Raw genomic sequence first — 26,987 nt, 5'->3', positions numbered from 1 at the left:
CTAGTGGATGGATAAATGAAATTTTCAGACCTCTACTGTAAAGAATAAAAAATTTTCTTCATAATCTATACCTAATATCAAGAATTTCTTATACCTGTGTCTTTTTTTTACAGGAAATTTGAAGATAGTCATGCCTATTAGATGTCTAGAAGATGCAGGTAAATGCATTATGCTGAAAAAAAAAATCATACATGCCTATTATCTGTGTGTTTTCCTGCACCTTGCTATTGTTTCTTCAAGCCAAATTCAGTTTCTCCACTGTAGGAATGAAAAATATTCCAATATCTCTAATACTGATCTTTTAACCTTTTCCTTACTATTATTAAATCATTACTGTCTTTATAATTATCACTATTTCATTGAGAAAATATCCTGTGTTTGAATAATACAGAAGCAGAAAGCCTAGATTGTAGTTCAAATTCAAATGCTGTACTTTTCTATGAAAATCGTACCTCTGAACTTTTTTATAATAGAACTGTGGAAATCTACTACCTTTAAGCATTAAAAATACATGTATAGCTGGATGGAATTGTTTCAACAGTGAAATCTAGAATGCTAAAGTCACATAAACACAGTCATAGTTCATTTCTGAAATGTGTCCTTTGCATTTAGCAAGACTTTCTTACTAAAATTTAATATAGTGATTGGAAGATGGAGATGGGGAAAGGTACGAGTAGTGCTCTGGTTTGAATGCTTCTTTGATGTCTCTTTTTTGACTGTTTAAAAGTAGTTTAAAAAGGGGAACAACCCCTTCTTGTAAAATCAATTAGATGATCTAAGGTAAGAAGTACCTCACTTGAGCCATCTTAAAATTTGGTATATAGTCCAAGAAGTTTCTGCCTAGCTGACAGAAACAAGCATCTCCATAGTGGAGGGCCATGTGCACAGACAGGGTCTTTGTCAGAAGCACCTATCACAATATGGAAAGATTTCTCCTCTGATTACTCTCCTTTGACTTTAAAGAAAGGCCAGGTGACTAAAGTTCATGTCTGAACTGTAGGTGAGTAATACTGGATAAGGTAATTCCCACCCACAGTGTTAGGATTCTATTTTCAGCAGTGATTTGCTGAAAGAGCTTTGAAAGTATGTGGTGGACTTTCTGAGATCAAGCCTTTAAACTGTCCCCAGAAAGCCTTCCAAAGCTACTGTTTAATTTGAAAAGTGTAGATCTCTATTTTCTGTTCCTAGGGCTGTTATTGAGTAGTGATTACGCTTGTGTGTAGTCTCCAGAGCCAATCTTTACTGTGTCTGCTCACAGTTTTGTGAGGAGTTTTGTGAAATGTAGTTACCTTTGCTTAAGTCCCTCAGTACCTTCCATGTAAGGCTCAATAAAAGTGCAACTGACTGCAGCGATGTTGTTTAGTATGACTGTATTAATTGGTGTATGGGGTTTCTTTTTTTTTCTTTATTTTTCTGTGCAGATAGCTGTGTCACCATAGAAGACATGAAGAGAACTTTGCTCTAGGAGATCACAAATATCTTTGGGTCATTCTGCATCTCAGTATTTAATAACAATGGAAAATGTCCAAATGCTATAACAAGTCTTTGCAAATGTATAATAAACTGTTTAGAAAAGTTCATGCCATGAACTGAACTGTATAATACTCACATTAGTGTACAGACACAAATCTAATGCCTATAGACTACTGCGTGGAAAGTTCCAAAGAGAAAGAAAAGTCTGTGAACTTGCAGCAGCCCTGGAAAAATGGGAGCAACAAAACTTTAAAAAGCACAGCTTTGGACACACTCCATGTGTCTGCACAGCTTTCAAGTGAACTAGCACTTAAGACCTTGTGTAATAAGATGGACTCTGGGGACACAGCTATAGGACAAAAAGCTACCTCAAGGTCTGGAGAAACTGCTAAAGTACCAAGCAGATGGAGGCAAGAACATACAGCTGTTATTAAGATGAGCACTTTTGGCAATCAAGAAGTACAGAGGCAACCACAAGTAGATCACGAGCAAATAGGAAACACGGCATCAGCACAACTTTTTAGTTCTGGGAAACTGGTATCATCAAATGAAGCTGCACAGCAAGTCACAGAGAAGCAATATCCACAGCATCGTCCAAGTCCTTATTCATGTCAACATTCACTTTCTTTCCCACAGCATTCATTGCCACAAGGCTTCTTGCACAACATAAAGCCACATCAGAGCTTGGAAGGCCCTCCGTGGCAGTTTCCTAGCCACTTGCAATCAGTTGCCTCAGAGGACTTGTTTCCTTTTCATATGCATAGCCATAGCGGAGGTTTCTCCAGGAAGAAGATTTCAAGTTTGAACCCTGCATACAGCCAATATTCACAAAAATCTTTAGAACAATCAGAAGATGCTCACAAAAAGGAGCACAAACCCAAAAAGCCTGGCAAATACATTTGTCCTTACTGTAATCGGGCCTGTGCCAAACCTAGTGTACTTAAAAAGCATATTAGGTCTCATACTGGTGAGCGACCATACCCTTGTGTTCCTTGTGGTTTCTCCTTCAAGACGAAAAGCAACCTTTACAAACACAGGAAGTCACATGCCCATGCAATTAAGGCAGGATTGGTTCCTTTCACAGAGTCAGCAGTCTCTAAATTGGATCTCGATGCCAGTTACATTGATGTGGAAGCTGAAATACATTCAGATGGTGAGCAGAGCACAGACACTGATGAGGAGAGCTCGCTCCTAGTGGAAGGGTCTGACAAACTGAGCCCTGTTTCGCAGCTCCCCTTGGACATTGCTAGCAGGAGTGGTTTTCACTCCTCCATGGAAGAGTCTTTGGTGGGGCCGATGAAAGTGCCCATTTTGATTATCCCTAAAAGTGGGATTCAGTTACCCAGTGAGAGTTCTTCATATATTGGCTCTGATATGTTGCAAACCCCATCCTTAAGTACCAAGTCTGATGACTCTCATACAGTTAAACAGCGACTTGCACTAAGATTGTCAGAGAAAAAAGGACAAGATTCTGAGCAGTCACTAAACCTTCTGAGCCCGCACAGTAAAGGAAGCACTGACTCTGGTTATTTTTCCCGCTCAGAAAGTGCTGAGCAGCAAATTAGCCCACCAAATACTAATGCAAAGTCTTATGAAGAAATAATTTTTGGGAAGTTCTATAGGATTAATCAAAGGACAGCACTAACTGTAGCCACAACAAATCAGGAACACACTTTAATGGGTAGAAAGGGCAAAACGGACCCATCACCTCTTCTAAATAACAGATTAGATATCAAGATGCTTGAGGAACATATTTCTCAGCTGACTCCAGATAAAGATGAACTTGTTGATTCTAGTAATTTGAGCACTATTAAATCTGCACAGGTTTATCCAGGCAGCAATACAGAATGTAGACAATCCCAGATCACCACATCGTCTATCAAAAGTGAAACCAACTTGTACCAAGTCAGTCAGCAGGGTGATGTGCCTGTCCTTCTAGAGCCCCCAGTGGATTCCTCTCCTCTTATTAGAAGTAACTCCATGCCAACCTCTTCTGCAAACAGCCTAAGTATTCCTCCATCTCTGAGAGGAAGCCATTCATTTGATGAGAAGATGACTGGCTCTGATGATGTATTTTACCCTGGGACAGTGGGAATATCCCACCAAAGAATGTTGAGAAGACAGGCTGCCTTTGAATTGCCGTCTGTACAGGAGGGGCACTCAGATTCAGACTATCATGGAAGACCAGGGAAAAATATCATTACTGCTTCCAGCAGACAGACAGCAGGTGACAAAGGACCATCCTTAAAAGAGAAGAAAGGAGACAAGACCTTTTATGATTATGATGCCAGTGGAAAGCACTACAGAAAGTGGGAAGAATTTGAAGCTCAGAAGCAGAACTACAGGGACTCACCATCCTTAGGTGGGATGAACAAGGGGGGAGAGTTTTTTATTGATCCACTTGGGCAACCTCAGTCAGTGCCATCCATGCTTGGAACAACTTTTGAAAACAGAAAGCGTAGGAAAGAGGAGAGTGTTGGAGATGAGGAAGATAGTCCCATGCTTTGCAGCAGTACAACTGGCACCACTGGGGGGATTCAACCTTTAGACTTTGATCCCAAATCCCAAATTCAGGAAGTGCCAAGAAGCGGATTTGCCCTTCAAGGCCTGGACAATGCACCCCATTGCCATGCGGAGCGTTTTGAAATCTGCAGGCCTTACTTGCAGTCTGGAAGCCCAGCAGCTTCTTTGGAAGATTCATCCTTAACTGCAGAGCAAGAAAAGACTGCAGAATCACTGTTTAGAAAGCCCCCTGGAAATGTCATCTCTGTCATTCAGCATACAAATTCATTGAGTAGGCCAAACTCATTTGAAAGGTCTGAATCTACAGAACATATTGCATGCCAGCAGGAAAAGATCTATTCACCATCTGAAACATGTGAGAGCGAGATCTGTGAGTCCCCAATGAGCCCAGACCGAGCTCCACAAATGGAAAGTGCTGACACCAGTAAGCCGTCTCCATCCCAGCAGCCTCAGCCGTGTCATATGCAGCCCAGGTTGGTTCGCCAGCACAACATACAGGTACCTGAAATTCGTGTCACAGAGGAGCCAGATAAGCCTGAAAAAGATAAAGAAGTGCAGAGTAAAGACCAGGAGAGACCCACTGAAGAATTTCAATGGCCCCAGAGAAGTGAAACCCTTTCTCAACTTCCAGCTGAAAAGCTACCACCCAAAAAGAAGCGTTTACGACTTGCTGACATGGAGCACTCCTCTGGAGAATCCAGCTTTGAGTCCACAGGTACAAGCCTCTCTCGCAGCCCTAGCCAAGAAAGTAATTTGTCCCACAGTTCGAGTTTTTCAATGTCCTTTGAAAGAGAAGAGAACATGAAGTTCATCACACCTCCTAAACAAGATGAATTTGGAAAACAGTCCGAGTTTTTAACAGTTCCAGCTGGTGCTTACTCACTTTCTGTCCCTGGGCATCACCATCAGAGGGAAATGAGACGCTGCTCATCTGAACAGATGCCCTGCCCTCATGCTGCTGAAATCCCAGAGATCCGAAGTAAATCCTTTGATTATGGGAACCTGTCTCATGCCTCTTCAGCTGGGACACCTACTTTGGCACTGTCTCCATCCCGAGAAAGGAAGAAATGCTTCTTGGTTCGCCAGGCTTCCTTCAGTGGTTTTCCAGAGATTTCTCAGACTGATCAGAGCACAGAACAAAGTATAAAGCAGGAACAGATGGAACACTCACAGGCTGGTCTTCGCTCCTCCCAGCTTGCCTGGCATCACTCCCCTTCCTCTGTACTTCAGCCTATTCAGGTAGATGACTCTGGAAAACAGGCTATTGGCTCTTGTGCTCAGCTTAGTAATAGCTCATCCCACCTTGCTCAGCAACAGGCTCTTGTTGCAGGCAGCCCAGAAATGTTAAGGACTCCATTAATCCAACAAGCACCTTATATTCCTAACAAACATCCATCAGAGCAGCAGCAGCTATTTGCACATCAGGAAAAAGTCCCATTCTCCCCTATTCATAGCACCTTATTTCAGTTCCCCTATCCAGCTGTCTGCATGGTTCACCTACCACCATCTCAGCAGCCTCTCTTGTGGCAGTCATGCACAGAACCTCTGAACTTCCAGCATCAATTTGTACAACAGCTGCAGAAATCTTATGTCAAACAGCCTTTCCAAACGGACATTCATCCAAGTTATCACCTGGAACATGCACCAGAGCTTATAGGAAAGAAAGCAGCTGATTATATGCACGCTAAAGAGCAAGCATACCAGCATTACTCAGGAACATCTGGGCAGTATTCAAAAAATACTCTTGCTAAGTACCAGTCAGACCATAGCATTAAACCAACAGATACCTCCTCTGAGCAGCATCTTCAGACAGATTTTGACTCCCCAAGTGATGGATCTGTACAGTCTTTGCCAGGAACAGTTGTTCCTGTCAGGATTCAAACCCATGTGCCATCTTATGGTAGTGTCATGTACACAAGCATTTCCCAGATCCTTGGACAGAGCAACAGTCCTGCAATTGTAATTTGTAAAGTTGATGAGACAGTTTCTCAAAGAACATTGGTAACTAATGCAACCATGCAAGGAATTGGATTTAACATAGCTCAGATGTTGGGTCAGCATGGAGGACTAGAAAAATATCCTTTGTGGAAAATGCCACAGACGCTACCGCTTGGACTGGAGCCACCGATTCCGTTGTGTTTGCCTTCGAGTTCTGACATGGCTTCTACCTTGGGAGGAAGCAAACGAATGCTTTCACCTGCCAGCAGCTTGGAGCTCTTCATGGAGACCAAGCAGCAGAAACGAGTCAAAGAAGAAAAAATGTATGGGCAGATAGTTGAGGAACTAAGTGCAGTTGAGTTAACTAACTCAGATATAAAGAAAGATTTTCCAAGAATGCAGAAGCCTCAACTAGTAAGGCAGAGCTGTGCTACCGAGCCAAAAGAAAGTCTGCCATCCATGTCATCCTCTTCTTCACTGTCATCCTCATCATCTCAAGATTTCCCACCTGTCAGCATGCCAGAAGCTGATGCTTTCCCACTGAGCAGAGAGAAACTTTCCAGTTTTGATTCCACATCACCGGCACAGAAGTCCAGTGTCCCATCTGAAGGGAGAGACTCACCAGAAGAACTGGATGTGGATGAAACAGCCTCAGATATGAGCATGAGTCCACAGAGGTCTTCATTGCCACCAGGAGAAACTCAGACAGAAGACCAGCTGAAACATCAAAAATTGCCTCTTGGGATGTTAGTCCAGATGTCATCTAATGCTGTTGGGAAAGTCACAGCCTCAACCATCCTCCTGACAGACGTAGCAGATTTCCAGCAGATCCTTCAGTTCCCAAGTCTGCGTACTACTACTACTGTGAGCTGGTGTTTCTTAAACTATACAAAACCAAATTACACTCAGCAACCAACCCTCAAAGCTTCTGTTTATGCTTCATGGTGTATAAGTTCATGTAACCCAAACCCTTCTGGGTTAAGTACAAAGACCACTTTAGCACTTTTAAGGTCCAAGCAAAAAAACACCACGGAAATCTACACTCTGGCTGCTATGCATAGACCCGGAGCTGGTAAACTGACATCATCAAGTGCATGGAAGCAGTTTGCTCAGGTAAATAAGAAATTTTAATAAAATTAAATTCATATATCTTTATAGGAGAAATTTCTAGTAAACCATAAAATGTAAGTTAATGTGGTTTTTTTTTTTAAAAAAAAGATTCCCCATTGGGAAATCATCCATTACAAGTTTTGAGCCTCAGTTTATCCTTCCGCAAGCTCTGCTACTTCTGCTATCTCTGTCTCTGTCTCCATTTTCAAAATAAAGTGTAAGAAGTGAGGCTTTTAAAGCCCTCCCTTCATTTGTGCCAGAGCCTGATACATTATCCCCTTTTATTTTGCCCTTTCTTTTTGCCATGTCCTGATTCAAACAGTATCAGACGCAAACATCCATGTGCATTTGTAAGTAAAGATTAAGTTAAAATTGAGTAAGGATTTTTAGATCCTTTTAATGTCTTTTACATGTCAGCTCTTACTCATAGATTAAGCATTAGATGATGGTGCCAGGGAAAATTCTGTAATGGCAATACCTTCTGAGGCTTTTCCATCTCTCTTTTCCATGATTTTTTTTTCTGAGGAAAGATATATAGTATTGTCTTTTCTGTCAAGACTCTCATAAAAATTTGTCCATGTTACCTCCTCACTTATTCTCTGTCAAATTAAATGAGACAGATTAGTTCATCGTATAGAATTGCACCAAAATGAGAGTTTGGCTTTGACATGGAATGTTAAAAGTATTTGAAATGAAGTGTGCATTTATTGTGTGCTCCAGCAGTAACACCCTTCCTTGACTTTGTTCTACAGATGAAACACGAGCCATTCTTCTTGTTTGGCAGCAAGCTTGAAAAGAAAGTAGTGGGGAATATTATAAAAGAAAGAGTAAAAGGAGACATTCATGGAGATAAAGACATTACATCCAAACAAACTGAGCCGATACGAATTAAAATCTTTGAAGGAGGGTAAGAAAATATAACTGGAAATTTCAAGCTCAGACTGTCATTTTAAAGACATTTGAAAGTGAATATGAATGAATTAGGATGTGAACAGTCTCCTGTGTTCTTGCCATGTCTTGTAACTCCTAAGCCTCTCCTTTTTTTGTGTATTTGTCAGTCTTAAAACAAACTGCAGGATACCTGTATACTTACTTTGGGCTCAACTTTACTACTAGGACAATTATGTTTTCCATCTGTGTGAGAGCACTGACTCGAAATTGTTACTTTAATTCCTTAGGTCATAGGGCAATTGATAAACTGTTAACATTTTGATCTTTTCTATACCCTGTCTTTGTATTTAAAAGCCTTCAGGAGGATGTCTTTCCATTTTTAGATGCTGTATACTTCCAGTCGCTTGAATGGATTGACTCTGCATGCTTAGTCTTATTCTTGTAATACTTCATTATTTACTGAGGTTGGATTTTGGAGATAAAATGTAAGATGCCAATGAAATCTATGGTATCTAAGCCAAATCCATATATGGTTGATAAAATAATGTTTAATTCTGCTGTGGCAATCTATCACTCAAGTGATAATAGAAACAAAGAGGGGGAAAGGAGACTTGAGAGCCCATTAACATTGTTTTGAGGCTTATGAAACTTGTTATGAAAAGAAAATGAGATAGATACTTGTCTCTGCAGTATGCTCTAAAATATTGTTTAGTTTCTTTTACAGAATTCTGACACAATGCAGTTAATTTGCCAGTTTTTAGTAGAGAATAGTCAGGTGGCTGAACAAGGTGTGTTTTTCAGTCTTACCAAACTCAGATGGTCTCACAGCACTGTTTTATTGGGGTAAATAAATAGCTCAAGAGGGAGGTGTGAGAAATTCGTATTTCCATTTCCTTCTCCTGTCAGTTTGTACCCTTTAAAATTTCAATTGTCCTTCATTGACATGTTTTTCACTAAGGTTGAATAGTCTCCATGAAATTAACATTGGCACTTCTCTATAGTCGGCAGCACTGAAGGAGTATAGCCTACATCTTGCTCGAAAGACTGAAAAGGCTATTTTGGAGATTTTTATAGGTATGCTGGCCTAAACACCCTGATCCTGACTGTTCTCTGTAGCTGTACCTTGTCATACCCAAGCCAGTAGACTGGCTTTAAAAGAGTGACCCAAATTCAGCGGTGAGCCTAAGTTTATGAAAAATTTAAAGAGCTGTTGCTTCAACTCACACCCACTTTAAAGTATAAAATTTGCCTGCTTCCCACTATGTATCATTTCTGAATTTGGATGACCTTGCTGAAGACAGTCTGCACTGCTGTAAACTGCGTGATGAGAGGTCAGAAGAGTAAAAATGTACTAAGAAAAGCAGCTTAAAGGAGGATTCAGATGAGTGTGAACTACAGGAGATCACTCCATAAAAAACCTCTACTGTTTAATACCTTCTTTAAGAAATTTTGCATTTTACTTACACCACCTCGAGTTTTCCTGTACGCCAGTAAGATTTATGAAACTATTTTTGTAAACTCATATAATTCACACTTCACCTAGAAATATCTCCTAGTAATACTTGACTATGTTTAAATATTGTTTGAGTAAAACAAAACTTAAGAAACCTTGGCGTGCACAAAAATTTTTGGAGAGTGGAGAGAACAAAAGTCTGTGCAATAGATTGGAGCTTCCTCATAGAAGCATATAACCTGCAAAACTACAGCAAATGAGGTGATGCAATGTCAATAGGTCCACTCTTTTTTTATGCATCATCATTTTATGATACCTTTTACATGAATTATTTGTGGAAGAATAGATTCATTCTTTTCATTAGTTTGGCTATTTTTTAAGTGGATATAATATAACTTAGATATTATTACCATATCTTGCATTGTTTTCTGTCCTGGTAGTTGAATTTGTCCTTCTCTTCAGGTTGTTGTTTATGACTTCTGAAAGCTAGTTTTTTACATGAGTGGGTTTTCCATTCTTGCTTTTTTTTTTCTGTTGGTGGAGCTATTCTGTTCTACTCTTGTCAAGCTCATCTTCATCTCCTCTCAGCGAGTAGTGCAAGGAACTATGTAACAAATGTCAGTCATCTTCATTTCACATTTTCTCTCCTGTACAGATAAATGTGCACAGTGATATCTTGTTTCAGCAGTGTATTTTCATTTTGATTTTCAGTTGTCATGGGGAGTGGGTTTCCTTAGGCTTTGTGACTGCTTTTGCTTCATGGGTGCAAAGAACGTAATTCAGAATCCATAGCTGAGAAAGATCTGTTATTGTCAGGTTTTGGGTTGTGGGAAAGCCTGTCCACCTGGCAGTGAAGTGCAGCTGTGCAGCTGCTTTGTGCTGGGTGGTGGAGCGCTTGTATGGCAACTGGGGAAAAAGCAAATAGATGGGACTGGGGATGAGTGAGAAGCTGAAGGAGCAGAATCAATGCAGGTGAGACAAAAAGTAGATCACAGAATTATAGAATTGTTACGGTTGGAAAACACCTCTAAGATCATCCAGCCATCAGCCTAGTACCACCAGATGTCAGAGCACATCACCACCTCTCTGAACTAAAGACCAACAGGAGCATTTTGTAAGCATTGCATCAGAGGGGGTTTTGAAGGGAGAAACTAACCATCATATTATTACCTCTGGCAGGTGCCTTGATTCAGGGGAAACTATCTGAATCACAAAATCTGCTTTCCATTGTCTGTGACTGCAAAATCCTGATAGGATATGAGGCAATGTTCCTCAAGCAGTAATTTGAAGTTCAGTACTTGCTGTAGTACAGATAGTTACTAATGGCATGAAAAGAAAGGAGGGACAGGGCAAGCGTGCCTGCTCACCTGACATCTAGCTTAATAACATTATCAGCTGACCGCAAGAATTCACAGTTCGCTTATGTTTGCTCTTTTATATCTATCAGTAATAGACTTGAACTGAAAAATCCCAATAAATAACATTTTGGATAGAACCTGTGGGACTCTGAGACTTGTTAATGCTTTTTAACTCAAGAATCCCAGTTGAATCAAACACAGAGCAGCAGTGACCCAAGTCTTTACGTGAATGTCATGTAGTAGAAGGTGGGAAATGACTCAAACCTTTGAGAGAGGCACAAGTTAAATAGTAAGATCTAATATGCCTGAGGGCTAAAAGATAATCACCATAGACTCAGTCTTCTGGTCTTTTACTTTTTGGATTGGGCTTTCTTTAAATGTCAAGTTTGTGTGTATCATTTCTCATACGGTTGTTGTTATGATGAAGCATACTTAAAGAGTCAAGGTCAGTTATGGCCAAAAACCATCTATGTGAATGATGAAGGGACAGATCTTGTATTATTGTCTTTGTGCCCAATGGGATCTGACAGGTGACAGAAGCCAGTGGAATGAGGTCAAGCAGAAGAACAGCAGAGATGGAGCAACCGAAAAGCACGTTATAACACAGCATTTATCTTACCAGTATCAATCAGAAGTGATATGGTAGATTTCATCCCAGCAAAATCAGACTGTAAGGAGAGATAAAGAAGATAAAATGGCAGTATTTCAAACAATAATGGACATTTTTTCTGTCTGTGGGAGAGAGCCTGGAGGTAGTTGATGAAGCGGTGGATAGAGAGATGACTTGCAGTCACTGACATGTATATGGAGAACCTGGGAAATGGGGCAGAGAAAAGCAGAATCTCAGAAATGTTATACAGAAAAACAGAGAGATGACTAAATATTAAATTACATTAGACTATGCTAGTTTTGCCCATGGTGCTAGGAACAATAAAGGAAAAGAGAGAGGGCCAACTTTATTGGAAATGAGATAAAACGCCCTGAATTTAGGTATCCACACCTAAAAGAGGAGCTGATGAGTTTAATAGATAACAAGAGGGACATAAGAACAGGAGACTGTTTTATGTTTTTCTAAGATATTAACCTCAGTGTAGATATTGCCAGTGATATAGCTGAACATATGGAAGAAGTGTTCATCTAAGAAAAGCGCACTTGAAAAATGTTTCAACTCTGTAACGCAAAAATTGCAACTTGCTTCTTGCAGAATTATCATCTCATTAACAGAATCTTTCTCACAGTCCCTTTCTTATTTAAGGTACTGACTGTCAGTACCAAAGACAGTTTGTGGGCTGTGCATCCATGGGGTGACTGAAAGTGCTGCTTAGGGAGAGGGCAATGGAGGACAGAGGGCAGAAAAAATATTATTTCTCAGTTCTTACACTTTCTGTATTTGGATGGAATTCTCCCCTGAAGGAATGCCCAGCACTCTTCAAACCTCAGAACAGCCTGAGCAGATTCCCTGGACACTTTTAGATTTCAGTATTAATGATTTAGCATGATAATAAAGGCAATGTACAGCTTTACATAGATTGGCATATCTTATTTATTTTCTAACTACACAGTATGTAATCAGCAAAAATAGCATGATAAGCTTATGCCTGTGCTAAGAAAAATTCCTTTAATAGCTTTCTGCTAAGTATCCATGTTGGAAGTTTCCCATTTTATTTCTAAAGCATCAGGTACCTGAGTGAACTCAACTCCGTGTTCCTGTAGGGAGAGATTTATCTTTGGGAACGTCAGGCATCTGTAGTGTAAATGTGTACATCCTTGCTCGTTATCTGCATTCCCTTTATGCTTGAGGGAAAGAAATGGGCATTTCCAGGATGTGATTTATCTGATCCCAAGGGATAAATACGCTAAAATAGTTAAATGAACTGTGCTGCAAAACAGTGCTGTTTTCAGTGGTGGTAAATGTCTGTGTTGTACGAGACTACACTTACCTGAAATAAATCAAACCCCACAGGCTTATATTTGGAGTTGTGTGGTGTCTGTAGGTTCATCAGTTTCCTGACAGGATGTTTATACTATTCTCATACTGCAACCTGTTGGTCTCAGATTGTTTAAAGACACTGGAACCAGTGCATTCACTGAAAGGCCAATACTTTGTGAGTTCCAGAGTGAAAATTCAGTAGTTCTTTTATATTTCTGTGGATTTGCTTTGATGAGATATGTACAGGATCAGGATCAGATGCACAGAGGTGATGTTTGTACATGTATGAGACCTAGAGTCTGTATGATTTAAATACTTGCTCTCTTCTGACAGGTATAAATCAAATGAGGATTATGTCTATGTCAGAGGTCGTGGCCGAGGAAAGTACATTTGTGAAGAATGTGGCATTCGCTGCAAAAAGCCAAGCATGCTCAAAAAACATATCCGCACTCACACTGATGTCCGGCCTTACGTATGCAAGCTGTGCAACTTTGCCTTCAAAACTAAAGGTACTTGACCCTTTTTGCTGAACTCTTGCCACTTCTGGGTATTTTGCCATCTGGGATCCAAGCATCTATTGCCATCAAGAAGAAAATTTTCTTCACAATAGAAATACTGTGTTTGTGTGTACAGGACTGTATGAGAGAGTTTGTTTGCTTCTGTTCAATTGATCCAGGGATGTTGTGAGACGCCGAGACTCCTTGAATAGCTTCATTAAGAGCTATAGGCTCTTGACTGGTCCTTCTGTCTGCAGAGAAAATGTAGTAGCATAAGAACTCCCTTGAAAAATAATACTCTGCCAACATTGTTACATAGTGCAAATTTTAATTGCAGCAACACTTAAATGCTACCAGGAGAGTACACTTGTTATGACATAATGTAGAAGCAGAGCATCAGCTGCTGAGGGAAACATGCCTTCATGGGCTTTACAGTGGGTCAGTTTCAAGTTTATAAATAATGTATGTCTCCCAGATGGGCTACTCCATCCACTGTGGCATTAATTATGAATAGAGATCTGATAGCTTCTGTTCACATGTATTTATCAGCACAGAAAAAAGCTTCCATTTGTCACCCTGAGGCCACAGATAATGATATTCTTTGGAATTTAGATTTGTGGTGCAACCATCTCTGTAAAAGAAAAAATCCTTCCCTCTGGTAGCATTTCTTTGTAGCACAGCCAAATGAGCCTTACATTCGCAGTTTCTTAGCTTCCCTTTGGCAGACAAGGGAAATAGATTCTGGTCCCAGTGCAGTGAACTTAGTTGAAGGGGGAGAAAGGAAGTTGAAGGAAATTTCTCCCAAGATCCCAGTACAGCTTCATGACTGTTTTGAGGATTGAGAATTGTAATAGTTTCCATGACTCCAGCACTTCTTCCTGTGCCAAAGATGGGAATAACTGATGGATGGTAGTAGACCCATCAACCTAATTTAAGATGAGAACTTTTCATGGGCATGTAGAGACAAAGACAAGGAGCTGCTTGTTTGTCGTCCCAATAGACCATCTGGTGAGCTGTTCTCATATCATTGCTTACATTTGACATTGATGGAGGAATGGGTCTTAAGGAGGGCCTTGAAGGAGTATTGTGGTTTTACAGCTGTGTTCATAGAGGACATTCCAGGAAGAGGAGATGGCATGGAAAAAAAATGTGAAATTGCTTGCTGAGGCTGGCATTTCTGTCAGAGGAGAAGAAACACAGAGGAGGTGGTATGCTATTGCACAAGAAGGGCATGAGTAAGAAGAGTCTAAGTTAGCCTTTGAGGTACAAGAAGTGTTTAACTGGTGTATTACTGCTAATGAGCAGTTGTCAGCCTCATAACTATTATTGCTATTCTGCTGAGAGCAGTAGGGGACAGACTTTCAGAGGCGCTTAGGTTTTCACTGTACACTCTGAGCATTTAGCTATCCAGAAGCATCAATGGCCAAGTTAACCTTTTCATGCAGTGCAGAGGCACAGTAAGAAACTCCTACTGACAAGGAAATTATTTGAACTAGCTGTGACTGAATGTCAAAGAAGAAGAGCCTGGCTTGTGAGCTTCTAAGCACACCTCCACTATCCAGCAGAGTGGTGCAGTGTTCCTGCACCCAGGTTGCATGTGCCACACACACCATCTGGAGATGCTGTTTGGGGTCCCACAAGCAGCATAAATGCATTGACAGAGGGCTTTGCTTGAGCTAAGAAGCACCGTTTCTTGGTAGTGGGTTGGGTTTTCTTGTGCCTAGCTTTCCCTGTTGAGCATTGCAAATGAGACTGAAGTGGATAATGGATTAGAGTGATATTCTCCAGCTTGTGCTTTATGCTCAAGATTCTTTGTCATGAAATGTATCTTGGGGCCAGTCTCAACCCAGTTTTCTTATCTGTGAAAAAACAGACCAAGACAGGTACTCCAGAAAGTCAATAGTCTAGTGTTAGATTGCTCCCTCAGGGTAATGGGAGATCTGATTTCAAATCTCTGTCTGATTCAAATCCGTACTTTAAATCTGGGAGCTGAACCTGAATTTCCCACATCCCAGGTGAATGCTGGAAGTACAGCTCCTCTCAGTTGAGAGATTGCAGCTAGATGGTAAAATTGCATAGAGAAGTTGGTAGGATATTTTTGCCTCAAAATGCTTCAAATACTCTGAACATTTGGAACCTACATGTGAGGTAAATGGAAGAACCCTTATCTTGAAAGTACCACAGTGTAACTAGGAGTGTGAGCCCTGAATGGCTGCTGTGCAGTGGACTTACTTTGATGTCTGGACAGTCTGTACATATTATGAACGCTGAGACCAGGAATAGATAACATTCAGAAGTTAGTTTTGTAGCTTGCTGGGGTGCCTAAATGTCACGTGGAAAATTGGAGAGCTGCCTTTATACCTTTCAGGCCCTCAGTTTATTGGAATTTTTTATTTTCTTAAGATATAAGAATCTGTTCTCATTAGAACAGGCTCTGAGGGTAATGGGTTGGATGAGTCAGACCTGTCTGTTGTGGTGTTTTTTAAAGCTAAAACCTGTCATCTGCAGGATAACAGAGTTAAGATACACTGAAACCTGACTTGAAGAGTGATCTTTGCTGTTGTCCATTAATTAGATTAATCTCTGATCCATAGGAAATCTGACAAAACATATGAAGTCTAAAGCACACATGAAAAAATGCCTGGAGCTTGGAGTATCAATGACATCTGTAGATGATGCTGAAACTGAAGAAGCAGGTATGTCAGAATGATTTAATTTAGTTGGAATGGCTTCTGGAGTATGCAAATGACTCATTGCACTTTAGCACAGTGCCTGGCTAATACTGGGATATTAAGAGTATTTGGGGCATTTTTTAATTAAGAGGTATCTTTTTAATAAACAGGAAGTATAAAAAATAATTCCTATTCAGTTCTCCGAGTTACATTTTTATTAAGATACATGCAGAGGAGCTAAAAATAAAAGTGTGGCTTGTTGTCATCTGTCTCATACAAAGTTCCCAATCTTTCCACTTAAAATGTGAGAGATGGCAATGTTTAGTGAAGTTGTGTAGGGTGAATTTGCTTTTATACTTCCTTTCAAGGATTAGGTTTTAAGGTATTATTTTGAAAAAATATGGTTTCAGACTATGAAGAACGGCTTTGTGCAGCCATCCCAGATGAAGAGCATCCAGCAATGACAATGGGTGGGTGGGAGATGAATGTGGCATAAGGTGTAAGAGGTGGGGTATGTGCTCACCATTTTGACTTGCTGTGGCTATTTCAGAAAACATGGAGGACATGCAGCAGGAGGCAGAGAAGAGCAGCAACCTGGCAGGCCTGTCAGCAGAGCACCAGTTTTCTGATGCGGAGGAATCAGATGGCGAGGATGGCGATGACAATGATGATGATGATGAAGATGAGGATGATTTCGATGATACTCAGGGAGACTCGACACCAAAAACCAGATCAAGAAGCACCAGCCCGCAGCCCCCTCGATTCTCCTCCTTGTCCGTGAACTCAGCTGGGGCATCACAGAGGGCTTCCCCTGAGGGCTCCCTTTCAGTGGGACACTCTTCCCTCATCAGTTACTTGGTCACCTTACCTAGCATTCAGGTTACTCAGCTTATAACACCAAGCGACTCCTGTGAAGATACACAAATGACAGAATATCAGAGGTTTTTCCAGAGTAAGAGTACAGATTCAGAGCCTGATAAAGACAGATTGGACATACCTAGCTGCATGGATGAGGATTACACACTTTGCTTAGACCCCAGTTCATCTCCAAGGGACCTCTCACCTTCCAGTCGACAATCGTCACCTGGCTATGATTCTTCACCCTACAGAGATAACTCACCAAAGAGGTATTTAATGCCAAAAGGGGATTTGTCACCCAGAAGGCATCTGTCACCCCGAAGAGATATTTCACCTATGAGGCATCTTTCCCCACGAAAGGAGGCTGTGCTGAGGAGAGAGTTATCACCAAGACGGGATGTGTCACCAAGACGTCACCTGTCACCAAGGAGACCAATGTCACCAGGGAAAGATACATCTGTTCGAAGAGATTTGTCTCCTAGGCGAGAGAGGAGATATATGGCCTCGGTTAGAGCGGCATCTCCCCGGAGGGGCTTATACCATAATCCAGCACTGTCCATGGGTCAATATTTACAGTCTGAATCTATTCCAGTGGGACATTCAGTAAGTATGAAAGAATATTTTCATTCCTCTTATCAAAAACAGTGCTCTTACCGAATTTATGCATAGCATTTTAAAAATCTTTGCAGCTTTGTAGAAGAAGAAGGCTTAAACTTTGAGCCTTGGTGGAAAGTCCTGAAACAAATGCAAGAAACTTGGAATAGACAGTGACCAAGTCAGGATGCTGATTCAATTGGATGCACTAGAGTCAGACTATAGGGGGTTGAGTCTTCACTTGGTACAACCCTGAGTAGCTCCATTAGCTTCAATAAAATTAGGCTGGTTTGCATTTTCTCTCTCCATGTTTATGAAATGTCATTTTTTAAATGGAAGCTTACATGGTGCGTGAGGCTTGTTTCTGCACTGTAAAAAATCTTCTGTTTCCAAGATTAGATGGGATCAAGCCAAGATCAAGGCTTAAGGCCCTGTCTCTGAGGTTTAGTCTCCATTGTTGAGTATTGTTTAATGGAATAAAAATGCTAAGATAAATGAAACCTCTCAGAAAAACAGAGTGCCCATTGAAATCAGGATCTGTAGCTGGAATTTTAAGAATATTATTGTATGAGAGGAGCAGGCAGCTGTCTGCCCTACAGAAAGTGCCATCACAACTGGCTGTTCCAACAGGGACACAACCGTCTGGGTGGAAATATGCAAAACTTGCACAGCTGCTGTCTGTGCTGTTCCCTTTCAGTAAAACAGTTCTCAGTAACTACCAGATTGGCACTTTTGACCAGCTCTACCATTCACAAAGCACTCCCTTCACAAATAGATTTGGTCTTTAAAGGTAAGGAATGACCTTACTATAAATGCATTTGCTTATTTATTTACTATGCTTCCCTCACCATGTTTGATGTTGTGGCTGCCCTCTCACTGCCTGCCTCCTCAGCCTGTATGTGTGGGTTCAGCTTGGGCAAGCTGGAGAGGGGTGGCTGATTAAAAGTGGTCCATGAGGAAGGGCACACTGAAACCCTGCTGCACTCTCATAGCACCGACCAGTGCACAGCTGAAAGAGGATACAAATCCCATCAGCAGTTCTGTTGGCAAAGTGAGAAAACTCAAGAGGATGAAGAGCCACCAGTTTAACTGTCCTGATGTCTTAGTATCAAATGGATGGGATTATATGGGATGCTACAGCTGACATTGTGCAGGGTGCCCCAGTCCTTCATGTCCCACATAAGACACACTGGCATCCTGTAGTAGAGATTTTGGATGTGTAATGATGCTAGCAAAAGGGTACATTAACAGTCCTCCTTGGTCATCTGACAGTTCTTGCTGTTAATGTTTTCCTTGTGTGTTATGCACACCTTCCAGCAAGGTGTTTAGCACATTGTAAGAACTTTTTTAGCACTCTTAGCTCCTTCTTTTGAAAAGTCCACCACGCCAGATGGACTTCTAACACTTACCTTATTTTTGAGGTAGGATCAGTCATGTGGCAGTGAAAACCCAAGTCAATTGTCTTACAGAAATCATCAGTAGCTCAGTGACTTGTTGAGTGTTTCGAGAGGGAAGCCCAGATCTCAGTAGAGTCACTGTGACCTTAATACAGGCATCACTGGAAGTGGAGCCCAGGCAAATTTAAATGAAAAAATGACAAGTGAGGATGATTGCCCATCACAATAAACAATTGCAAGGAAGGAAGGATGGATTCCTCACCTCTTGATGCCTTTCTGGAAGACGTACTTTAGCCAAACAGTAGTTGAGTTTAAGTGACAAAAGTTGTTACACTAAGTGTGTGGGAAGACAAATAACACCTGAGCTGCTATAAATGAAAGCTGTCAGAGAAGAAAAAGGAATAAAGACTGGTTTCCACTTTCGGAGTAGTGAAATCTAGCAAATCAGAATATCATTAGCAGCTGCATCAGTGATGCACATGCCAGCTTACAATCCTCACAATATTTTTAAGGGCTGCATTGGGTTCCCAGTCCTTGCAGGAATAAGAGTTGTTTTGTGCTTCTGGTGCCTGCAGTTCCAGAAGAGGCCAGTTTTATTTCTTCTCCACTGAAGTTGATTTATTTGCTCGAGTCTCTTTGGCCAATGCTGGTCTAGTTCCCCTTCACATTGCTTCATGTTGAATGTCCATGCACTTTGGTGGTCTTGTGCAAAGAGCTTGTGAAGTGTTCTGGCATCAAAAGCATCACATAGAAAGCAATTGAAATTATTTCTTTAGGAAGTGGAAAAGAGCAAGGGAAAGTACCTGAAAAATACACTTTTTTTTCCTTTGACAGTTAATAACACAATACTCTCTCCAAAGTAGCCTAAGGCTCTGGTTTATGCTGGGGCACACTTGGCCTTGACAAGTTAAATTGATGTCTTTAAAATTAAAGGCAGATACTCTCTGCTCTCTAAATAAATTTGGGGTCTCCTCTTCTGTGAATGCCAGAGGTTTCTTTCCTTTCTGAGGAGGTTGATGCTGTTATTGGAGGGCTTCGATTCTTCTCCCCAGTCATTTTCTACCAGTCCTGAGAGAAAGAGAAGGAATAGGAAGGCTGCATTTGTTCACCCTGAGTGAATCTCTGTTACCATTTTATTTTGGATCAGGCATATGTCTCTGTTGTCACATTTATTGTGCTTTGACTCAAATTGCAATCTTGGAGTAAGTGATCTGGATTGTTGTCAGATGAAATTAAACTGAAAAAATGTTCTCCAGGAGTGCAGCAGGTGCACTAGAACTGTGAGTGGCCATTCAAGTGAGTGAAAAGAGACCGCATAGCACTAATCCAAAGAAACCTTCCCCTCCAAGCTCACTACATTTGTATTGTGAGTATGGCATCCAGCACCAACAGTTTCACTCCATTCCTGCTTGTGCCAAGTCTTAATGCATCCCTCTGCTACCTAGTGCAGACCAGAGCTTTTGCCTCTTCTTTCAGCCCCAGGACTAGATACCATGGAGATTGTGAATATATCTTGTTGTAAGTGGTACAGACTTGACTTTAGCAACTGTTTTAGCTTCTAGGAGGTAGTGCATTTTGCTTGTGTTGCCATTTTGTTCCTCATCTCATTTATTTTGAAGTCCAAAGCCTGTCTTGATATATTCAGAAGGGATGAAGGGAGTTAGGCACTTCTATAACCACTTTAAAGTTGATAGGACTTAAGGTCCTTTGTTCATCCCGGATATGGGTATTAAATCCCTTCCCAAATACTCACTACTTTATCATCTTGAGTGAAATCAGTTCTTGTACAGAGAGCCAGACACTTCTGAAGTCCAGGTAAACTGTAAATAGGTCCACTGATGTATCTGGGCTACTGCAGTAGCGCTGCAAATTGAGCTGATCCTGAAACTGAAGTCCACATAGAGTTTTAGTCACTTTATTAAGCATCATGTCTTTCAGAAAACACATCGGTAATATGGCCTGTTGTTGAATTTCACTACAGAGTTCAACCTTTTTTTGATTTTTAACTTTAAAAACCCTCAAGTACATTATGATACAGTAATCAAAGACACTGTTTTCCACCCAACATCTTTTTGCAAGCTGTAGTCTGAGGCTGTCCGGAGAAATCTGTGAAGGATGCATGGCTTTGAAATGTGATCTTCTTCTGGATCTCCCACACCCTTTTTTGGATGATGTACCAGATACAGGGCAAACCCTATCTCATCCCTGAGGCATTCTGGGGGACCTGTGAAGCTGGATATGCCTTTGCTCAGGGGTGTGATGTGAAAGTCTAACTTTATGACCAGGTCAGAGCATTTCCTGAAAAGCTGCTACAGAGTATTGTTGCTTTGGAAATTATATGTCATCTGGAGTTGAAGGGAAATATGCTAATCTGTAACAAGTGAGAATTAATAGGAAATAAACTGGATTCCCATCACCTGACAAAGAGAGGAAGCATGGTAGCAACCTCACAGCACTGGCAGCAACCCATTCTGACTGCACTGCAAAAAGATATTGTGACTTCCTGCGCTGTGCTCTGTGATCTAATACTTGCCCTGTCAAACGAATAAAGTCTTTGGATTTTCAGAGTGCTTGTTAAAAAAAGACAGTCTTTTGCCATGAATATGTATATGTGTGTCTGCTTGTAGGTATGAAAATGCTAGATACTGGTAAAGGAAATAAAAGCAGGGTAAGAGGTCAGAACAGTTATTAGTGCCTGTAACAATTTATGTTGTCTGTTTCCAAACTTACCTGCCAGAGCTAGAGAAAGATAATCCCATATGTACTCAGCCAGGCTTAGAAGGTGTCCAGTGGACATGCACAGACTGCCACTGTCTATGTAAAAATTGGGCATATGAGACATGCGTTGGATGATACTGCTGATCTCAAAGTGTGTAGCAGTTTCTATCATGTTAGCCACCTCTGTCTGGCAAGGACAGACTCTTGCTCTATTCCCTTTTGAAACTGGGCAGGGTAAAACATGAACCCAATGTCTTTCTCAATTAGAGATTTGTGTGTGACTGGGTTTGTTCTTTGATGAGTTTTACTCTTTTTTTTTTTGGTTGCTTTTACTCAATTTCCCTTAGCCCAAGTTCACATCAGATGCAATAGTGAAAAATGTCGTGGCTTAGGAAACATCCAAGAGGACAGTATGACTGAAAAACGAGTTGACAGACCAAAGATGGAGAAAAAAATAGGGGACAAGTAGCTATGCAGAGGTGAGGTTAGTGATAGGAAGGACTGACAGGGTAGGTTAACTGAGTCTTATGCAGTTTATTGGCAACTGCAGCTTATTCTGTAAATTTTTCCCCATTCAGCAGTATAATGTGCTGTCACTGTGCTTTCTTATGACAGTTTCTCTTTTATGAGACTCAAGCATCTCACTTTCTGAATAGGAAAATTCCCAACATAGATTAGTCTCTGAAAAATAACATCTCTGAAGTTTGAGTCTGATGATTATGGGTCACCCTTCCTGTCTCAGTGTTGATTTATATTAAACAGGACAAAGCATCTGAGCACAGTGAGATTGAGCCCTTGGGTAGCACAGAAACTGAATCTTTAATTGCCCCCTAAACCAACTCCCTGGGATGGGATCAAGAGGTTGCTTAATGCCTTGAGAGCTGGGATTTTCCAGCAGTGAAGTGCTGCCACTTTAATGCGTTGGCATTTAGCACCGTAGTCCTTGGGCTGCTGCACCAAGGCTATGGTAGTGTTAGAGCTTTGGGGCAATTGATTGGTGTTTGGTCAATTTACAGAGCAGAGATGAGCATTTTTGTTCATTTAATTTCATGTGAGAGGCCCTGAGAGTTGTGTGGCCAAATCCCACACGTAATTATGAAAATGTCATCCTGCACTTCTGTAATCATTGTTCCTCTGTTCAACAATAAATGGTAATTAATCATCAGATAGCCAACAATTTTTAAAACTTAAGAACGAAAAAAAACCCTAAAAGCCCAGGGCATATTTAATACTGAGTGGAGATGGAACTATTCATTCTTCCAAGGCAGGAACTAATGGGAAGGCACTGAAAATGTCAGTATTGCAAGATTGGCTTTTATTAGCCATCACAAAATCCTCCATTCTTCTCAGTCCCATTATGAGTGGGTGAGTCTCCCTGGGACAGAATCATCACTTTTACTCACAGCAAAGCCTGTGCTTTTGTTACTATTTATTGTTTACACTGCAGATAGGCCATAATGGTTCTTCATTGTCTCAATAACTGGAAAAATTTGTATCTGCATTGCACAGAGGCACTTGAACTTCCGTGAAAATACCCACCCCTTTCATCAGGGATTGGGTAAAGCTCACAGGGAGCAAGTGCCTTCTCTGGGGCTCAAGAGCAGAATCTTTCAGAAGGCAGAAAATACTTACATGCCATCAGATTTTCTCCATTATGCCAAGCAGAGGCAGTAAGCAGGGGGCATTTGGATGTGTATTTCTCTGCAACAAAGTCTTGATACCCAGTGTGGACTGCAAATGCCAGCACAGTTTTTCAAAAACGAGGATAAGATGGATCTCCAGGCTAAATTTCTCTGGGGGAATGAAAATCTGTTTACCCCAAATTCTCTTCAAAGTTTCAGTTGAATATTATACTCTTCACTTCCTGACCTAAATTGCTGCATTTTGTTGCTGAGCTCTCTTAACTAGCTGCTACCTTTCACCTCAGAGGCATGAGCCCTGTAGATCTGAGCTGAGAAAAACTTCCTCTGTTATTTGGATATGCAATTAGTGCATTTTCAAATGCTTTGGGATCCATCTGCATGAAAGGTGCTTCATGAAAGGGAGGTTGTATTAGGCAGGAAAGCAGATAGGTGGTTTGGCAGCCAGACAAGAATTCTGCTAGTAGCAGTGCTGACATTTCTTTTTTTTTCTTTTCTTTTTTTTTTTCTGGTTACAGAGAAGGGGGTTGTCTCAGGCACCTTACTTCAACATATATGGAGAAAAAGGAGGCATGGAGCACCGCAGGTCTAGCCTGTTCCCTGAAGGTCCGAGTGACTATGTCTTCAGTCATCTTCCACTACACTCCCAGCAACAGATCCGAGCACCTATCCCCATGATGCCTATTGGGGGTATCCAGATGGTCCACTCGGTACCCATGGCCCTTTCAGGTTTACATTCTCCGTCCACTTTGGCCCTGCAGAGGGAGGTCTCTGAGGAGAAGCAAAGAGGAACTGTGGAAACCCTTACAAAAGAATCATATAGTATTTCTAAGCACCATGAGAAACGTACCTCTCCGCACAGCTTGCACCCCAGCACTCCCTCCAGCACGCCCTCCTCGCCGTTGCTGTTGCTGACACAGAGCACATCGGAGGACAGTGTTGTGGCTACCGAGAGGGAGCAGGAGGAGAACATACAGACTTGTACAAAAGCCATAGCCTCTCTGCGAATCGCCACAGAAGAAGCCGTTCTGCACGGGGCAGAGCAGCTGCAGAGGCCTTCTGAGCCTCACCAGAAACCCTTAGAAAGTGCACATTTTAGCATTAAACACTTTAGTGGATCTGAGCCAGGCCAGACCTGTGCCTCAGCCACCCATCCTGACTTGCACAGTGGTGAGCAGGACAGTTTTGGTACATCACAGACTGTGTTAGCCCATCCCACCTTTTACAGCAAGAGCTTTGTGGACATCCGGCAGTTGGGCTTTCACAGCAGGAGCGACCCCCCATCAAGCACACAGGAGAGAAAAGATCTGTCATCTGAGAAGAGCAAGCCACATTGATCTGAGATGCATGGAGACTTTCACCCATACATTTACACCACCATTTTTTTTCCTAGAGATAGAAGTATTCAACTTTACAGCATGCCTGTTCTAAGTTACAGTAGTTTGCTATTATATATACTTTTGTTATATCAAAAGAATTAGATAAAGTAACAAGTCATCATGAGCCTGACCAAAACTAAATTTGAAATTCTTATTGGGTCTGGTACTTTTAAATTGTACAGATGTTTGTGCCTTTTCTTTACTTTGCTTATATTCTTATAAGCATTTTTTTAGCAGTAATTTGTACATATTTTAGAATTTGTGTATCTGCTTTGTAATAAATGTAATTTCTTTCCTTTTTTGGACACTTGGATCTAAATGATGTAAAACAGAACAGCATCAATATATGTGAGGTTGCACTAAAACATATTTTTATATGATTAAAACTGAACAGCTTTTATGTACAGCTCTGATTCTGTAATACTAATATTTATTTACTTTGTTTCATAAATTGTAAATTTTTTTCTTAATGTTGTGGATTGCTTTTCTATGTGAAGCATGGGATTTACTGTTGCGTAATTAGAACAAAATGTATATTGTAAAACAAGATATTTAAACTAGAGTATCTTATCTTATTCTGCACTTATGCATTAGTTAAAAAAAAAAGATAAAGGATGTATCAGTCAGTTCTTAACTCTTGTAATTTTTTTTTGTCTCTTGTTTGCCGGATTGACTATAACTTAAGTGCTGATTGTGATTTTAAACTGATAGTACCGTAAAGCATTAAAGTAAAACAATGTGCTATTGTGAGTTTTTTCAAAGCTTTATAAAACAGTTATAAATATATTAAAAGTATTTGGTCTTATGTGAACGTTGATCTATATACTCCTTAAAAAAGCTATGGGAAAACATTCCACCCCATGTAAATATGTGCATCACTGGTGCCATCTGTGTAGCTCACCGGGACCGGCAAGGTTTGCTATGCTGGTGCTTCCAGGATTGGAGCCGGGGCACCGCTGACTGCCGGGAGGCAGAGTCCAGCAGTGTCATGAGCCGTTCCCTGACCTCCAGCAGCAGGGTAGCAAGGCCCCTACGGCCGCACAGGGCTGGGCGAGGAGCCGGCTTGCTGGCTGGACACATGGTGCCCTGCCAAGCCCTGGCAGTCCCCTGCTAGTGAGGGCTGACCAAGGGGCATATTCACTCCTGAATAAGTGCACGGGAGTGTCATTGAGGTGTTTGGAGTGGAGAAAAAGGTGTTTCCTTGCACATGAACTCCACAGCTGGTCACTTCCAACTACAGTACCTGGGTCAGCTTCAGGGGAGGCTCCCATTCTGTTCTTTTCCATCTTGTCTGGTGGATGAAGGTGTGTGGCCCTGCTGGTAAGGCAGAGAGCACCGCCACCATGGCCTCTTCTGAAATGGGATTCATGGGCAAGAGAGTCACAGTCTTCCAGAGTAGGGTCTTCATCTGGGCAAGGTTTGCTCCAAAGGAAAGTCAGGAGGAGCCCGGGCTTGTGTTTGAATACGTGTGGTGGGTTACCACTACCACCAGCAGCATGCGTGCACGCACGCACGCACACACACACACACACTCAAACACACGCATGCATACGCACAGATGAAAGAAATCAACGACCTGGATTATATTTTGTGCTATTTAGTGAATTATAAATCTGTGAAAACAAGTTTGTATATGGACTTAAAATACATTTAAGGAGTGTTCTTTAAAAAGAAATAAATATACAGTTACATCCATAAGGTGTCTAGTTTTCATGTGTTCTTTGAATTTTTCGAGTTTGTTGGTGTTCCAGTATCCTGCACAAGAAGCACCCTTAAAAATGTGAGTGGCACTGAAAAATATGGACCATATTTTGACTTTCTCATATATTATCAAACCAAACTAGTTTATTTCTCCAGTAATACCATGCGGGGGCAGAACCACAGCTGGTATGTTGTCGTAAGTCTAGCATGATGGCATATGACTAGCGTAATACCATAATGGATGGTGACTGCTTCTAAACATTAAAGGTTAGTTTCTCAAACCCACTGAAATGTTCTACCTTTATTCCAGATCATTATAGTAACCTTACTAAAATAAGCATGTGACAGAAAATTGTCTCATTTCAGACTGGAGAGAGGAGAAGCAGTATGTATTGTTGGAGGTGAGCAGCTTGTTGGATCATGCTTCTGTAAAAAAAAAGGAGGAGTCAATTATACATTTTAAATAAACAAGCTCTGATAAAAACCTCCCTCTTCTTTGTCTTCACAGCTGTATTGAGAACAAAATTCTCTGCACAATGATCAGCTAATCAGGTAATCATAGATACTTTATTAAAAGGGAACCAGGCAGCCCCTGATGGTAAATTCTCTATTAACATTGCCTTTATAAGCAGCCCTCTTTCTGTGGGAGTTACCTCTGGCTTGTTTGATTATTTTAATTAATTTGCAGCTGCAATTTGCCATCCAGCTTTTCAGCCTTGGGGAATTTCTTTTTAATAATCAGTGAGCAAGTATCACTAAAATTACATGTGATATTTTTGGGTTACAATGGAGCAACCCTAAAGAGGTTTCAGGTATTTACAATTGTAATTGTATTTTCTTAATGAGTTAATGTCC

At 41.1% G+C, this 26,987-nt stretch overlaps 1 protein-coding gene across 8 annotated transcripts in view; it reads left to right on the top strand.

Moving 5' to 3' along the window:
• The window catches only part of HIVEP2 (HIVEP zinc finger 2), a 138,520-nt gene extending 113,284 nt beyond the window's left edge, over positions 1-25,236 (top strand). For 7 of the 8 annotated variants that reach the window (XM_051801597.1, XM_051801592.1, XM_051801593.1 and 4 more), the window contains 7 exons: positions 114-158; positions 1,422-7,047; positions 7,797-7,951; positions 13,010-13,185; positions 15,768-15,869; positions 16,396-17,306; positions 23,571-25,236. In XM_051801597.1, coding sequence (XP_051657557.1) covers positions 1,633-7,047; positions 7,797-7,951; positions 13,010-13,185; positions 15,768-15,869; positions 16,396-17,306; positions 23,571-24,389 — 7,578 coding nt within the window. In that variant the 5' untranslated portion in view covers positions 114-158; positions 1,422-1,632 and the 3' untranslated portion in view covers positions 24,390-25,236. The remainder of the gene's footprint in view (positions 1-113; positions 159-1,421; positions 7,048-7,796; positions 7,952-13,009; positions 13,186-15,767; positions 15,870-16,395; positions 17,307-23,570) is intronic. The other variant, XM_051801596.1, reaches the window with a different exon arrangement.
• Positions 25,237-26,987: the final 1,751 nt, after the last annotated feature.

This window comes from Manacus candei, unplaced genomic scaffold (genome assembly GCF_025592945.1).
Source record: "Manacus candei isolate 608988 ecotype Guabito, Panama unplaced genomic scaffold, ASM2559294v1 h1tg000052l, whole genome shotgun sequence".
Lineage (NCBI taxonomy): Eukaryota > Metazoa > Chordata > Aves > Passeriformes > Pipridae > Manacus > Manacus candei.
Note: the sequence above shows the minus strand (reverse complement) of the source record. Positions and strands in the feature narration are given on the sequence as shown.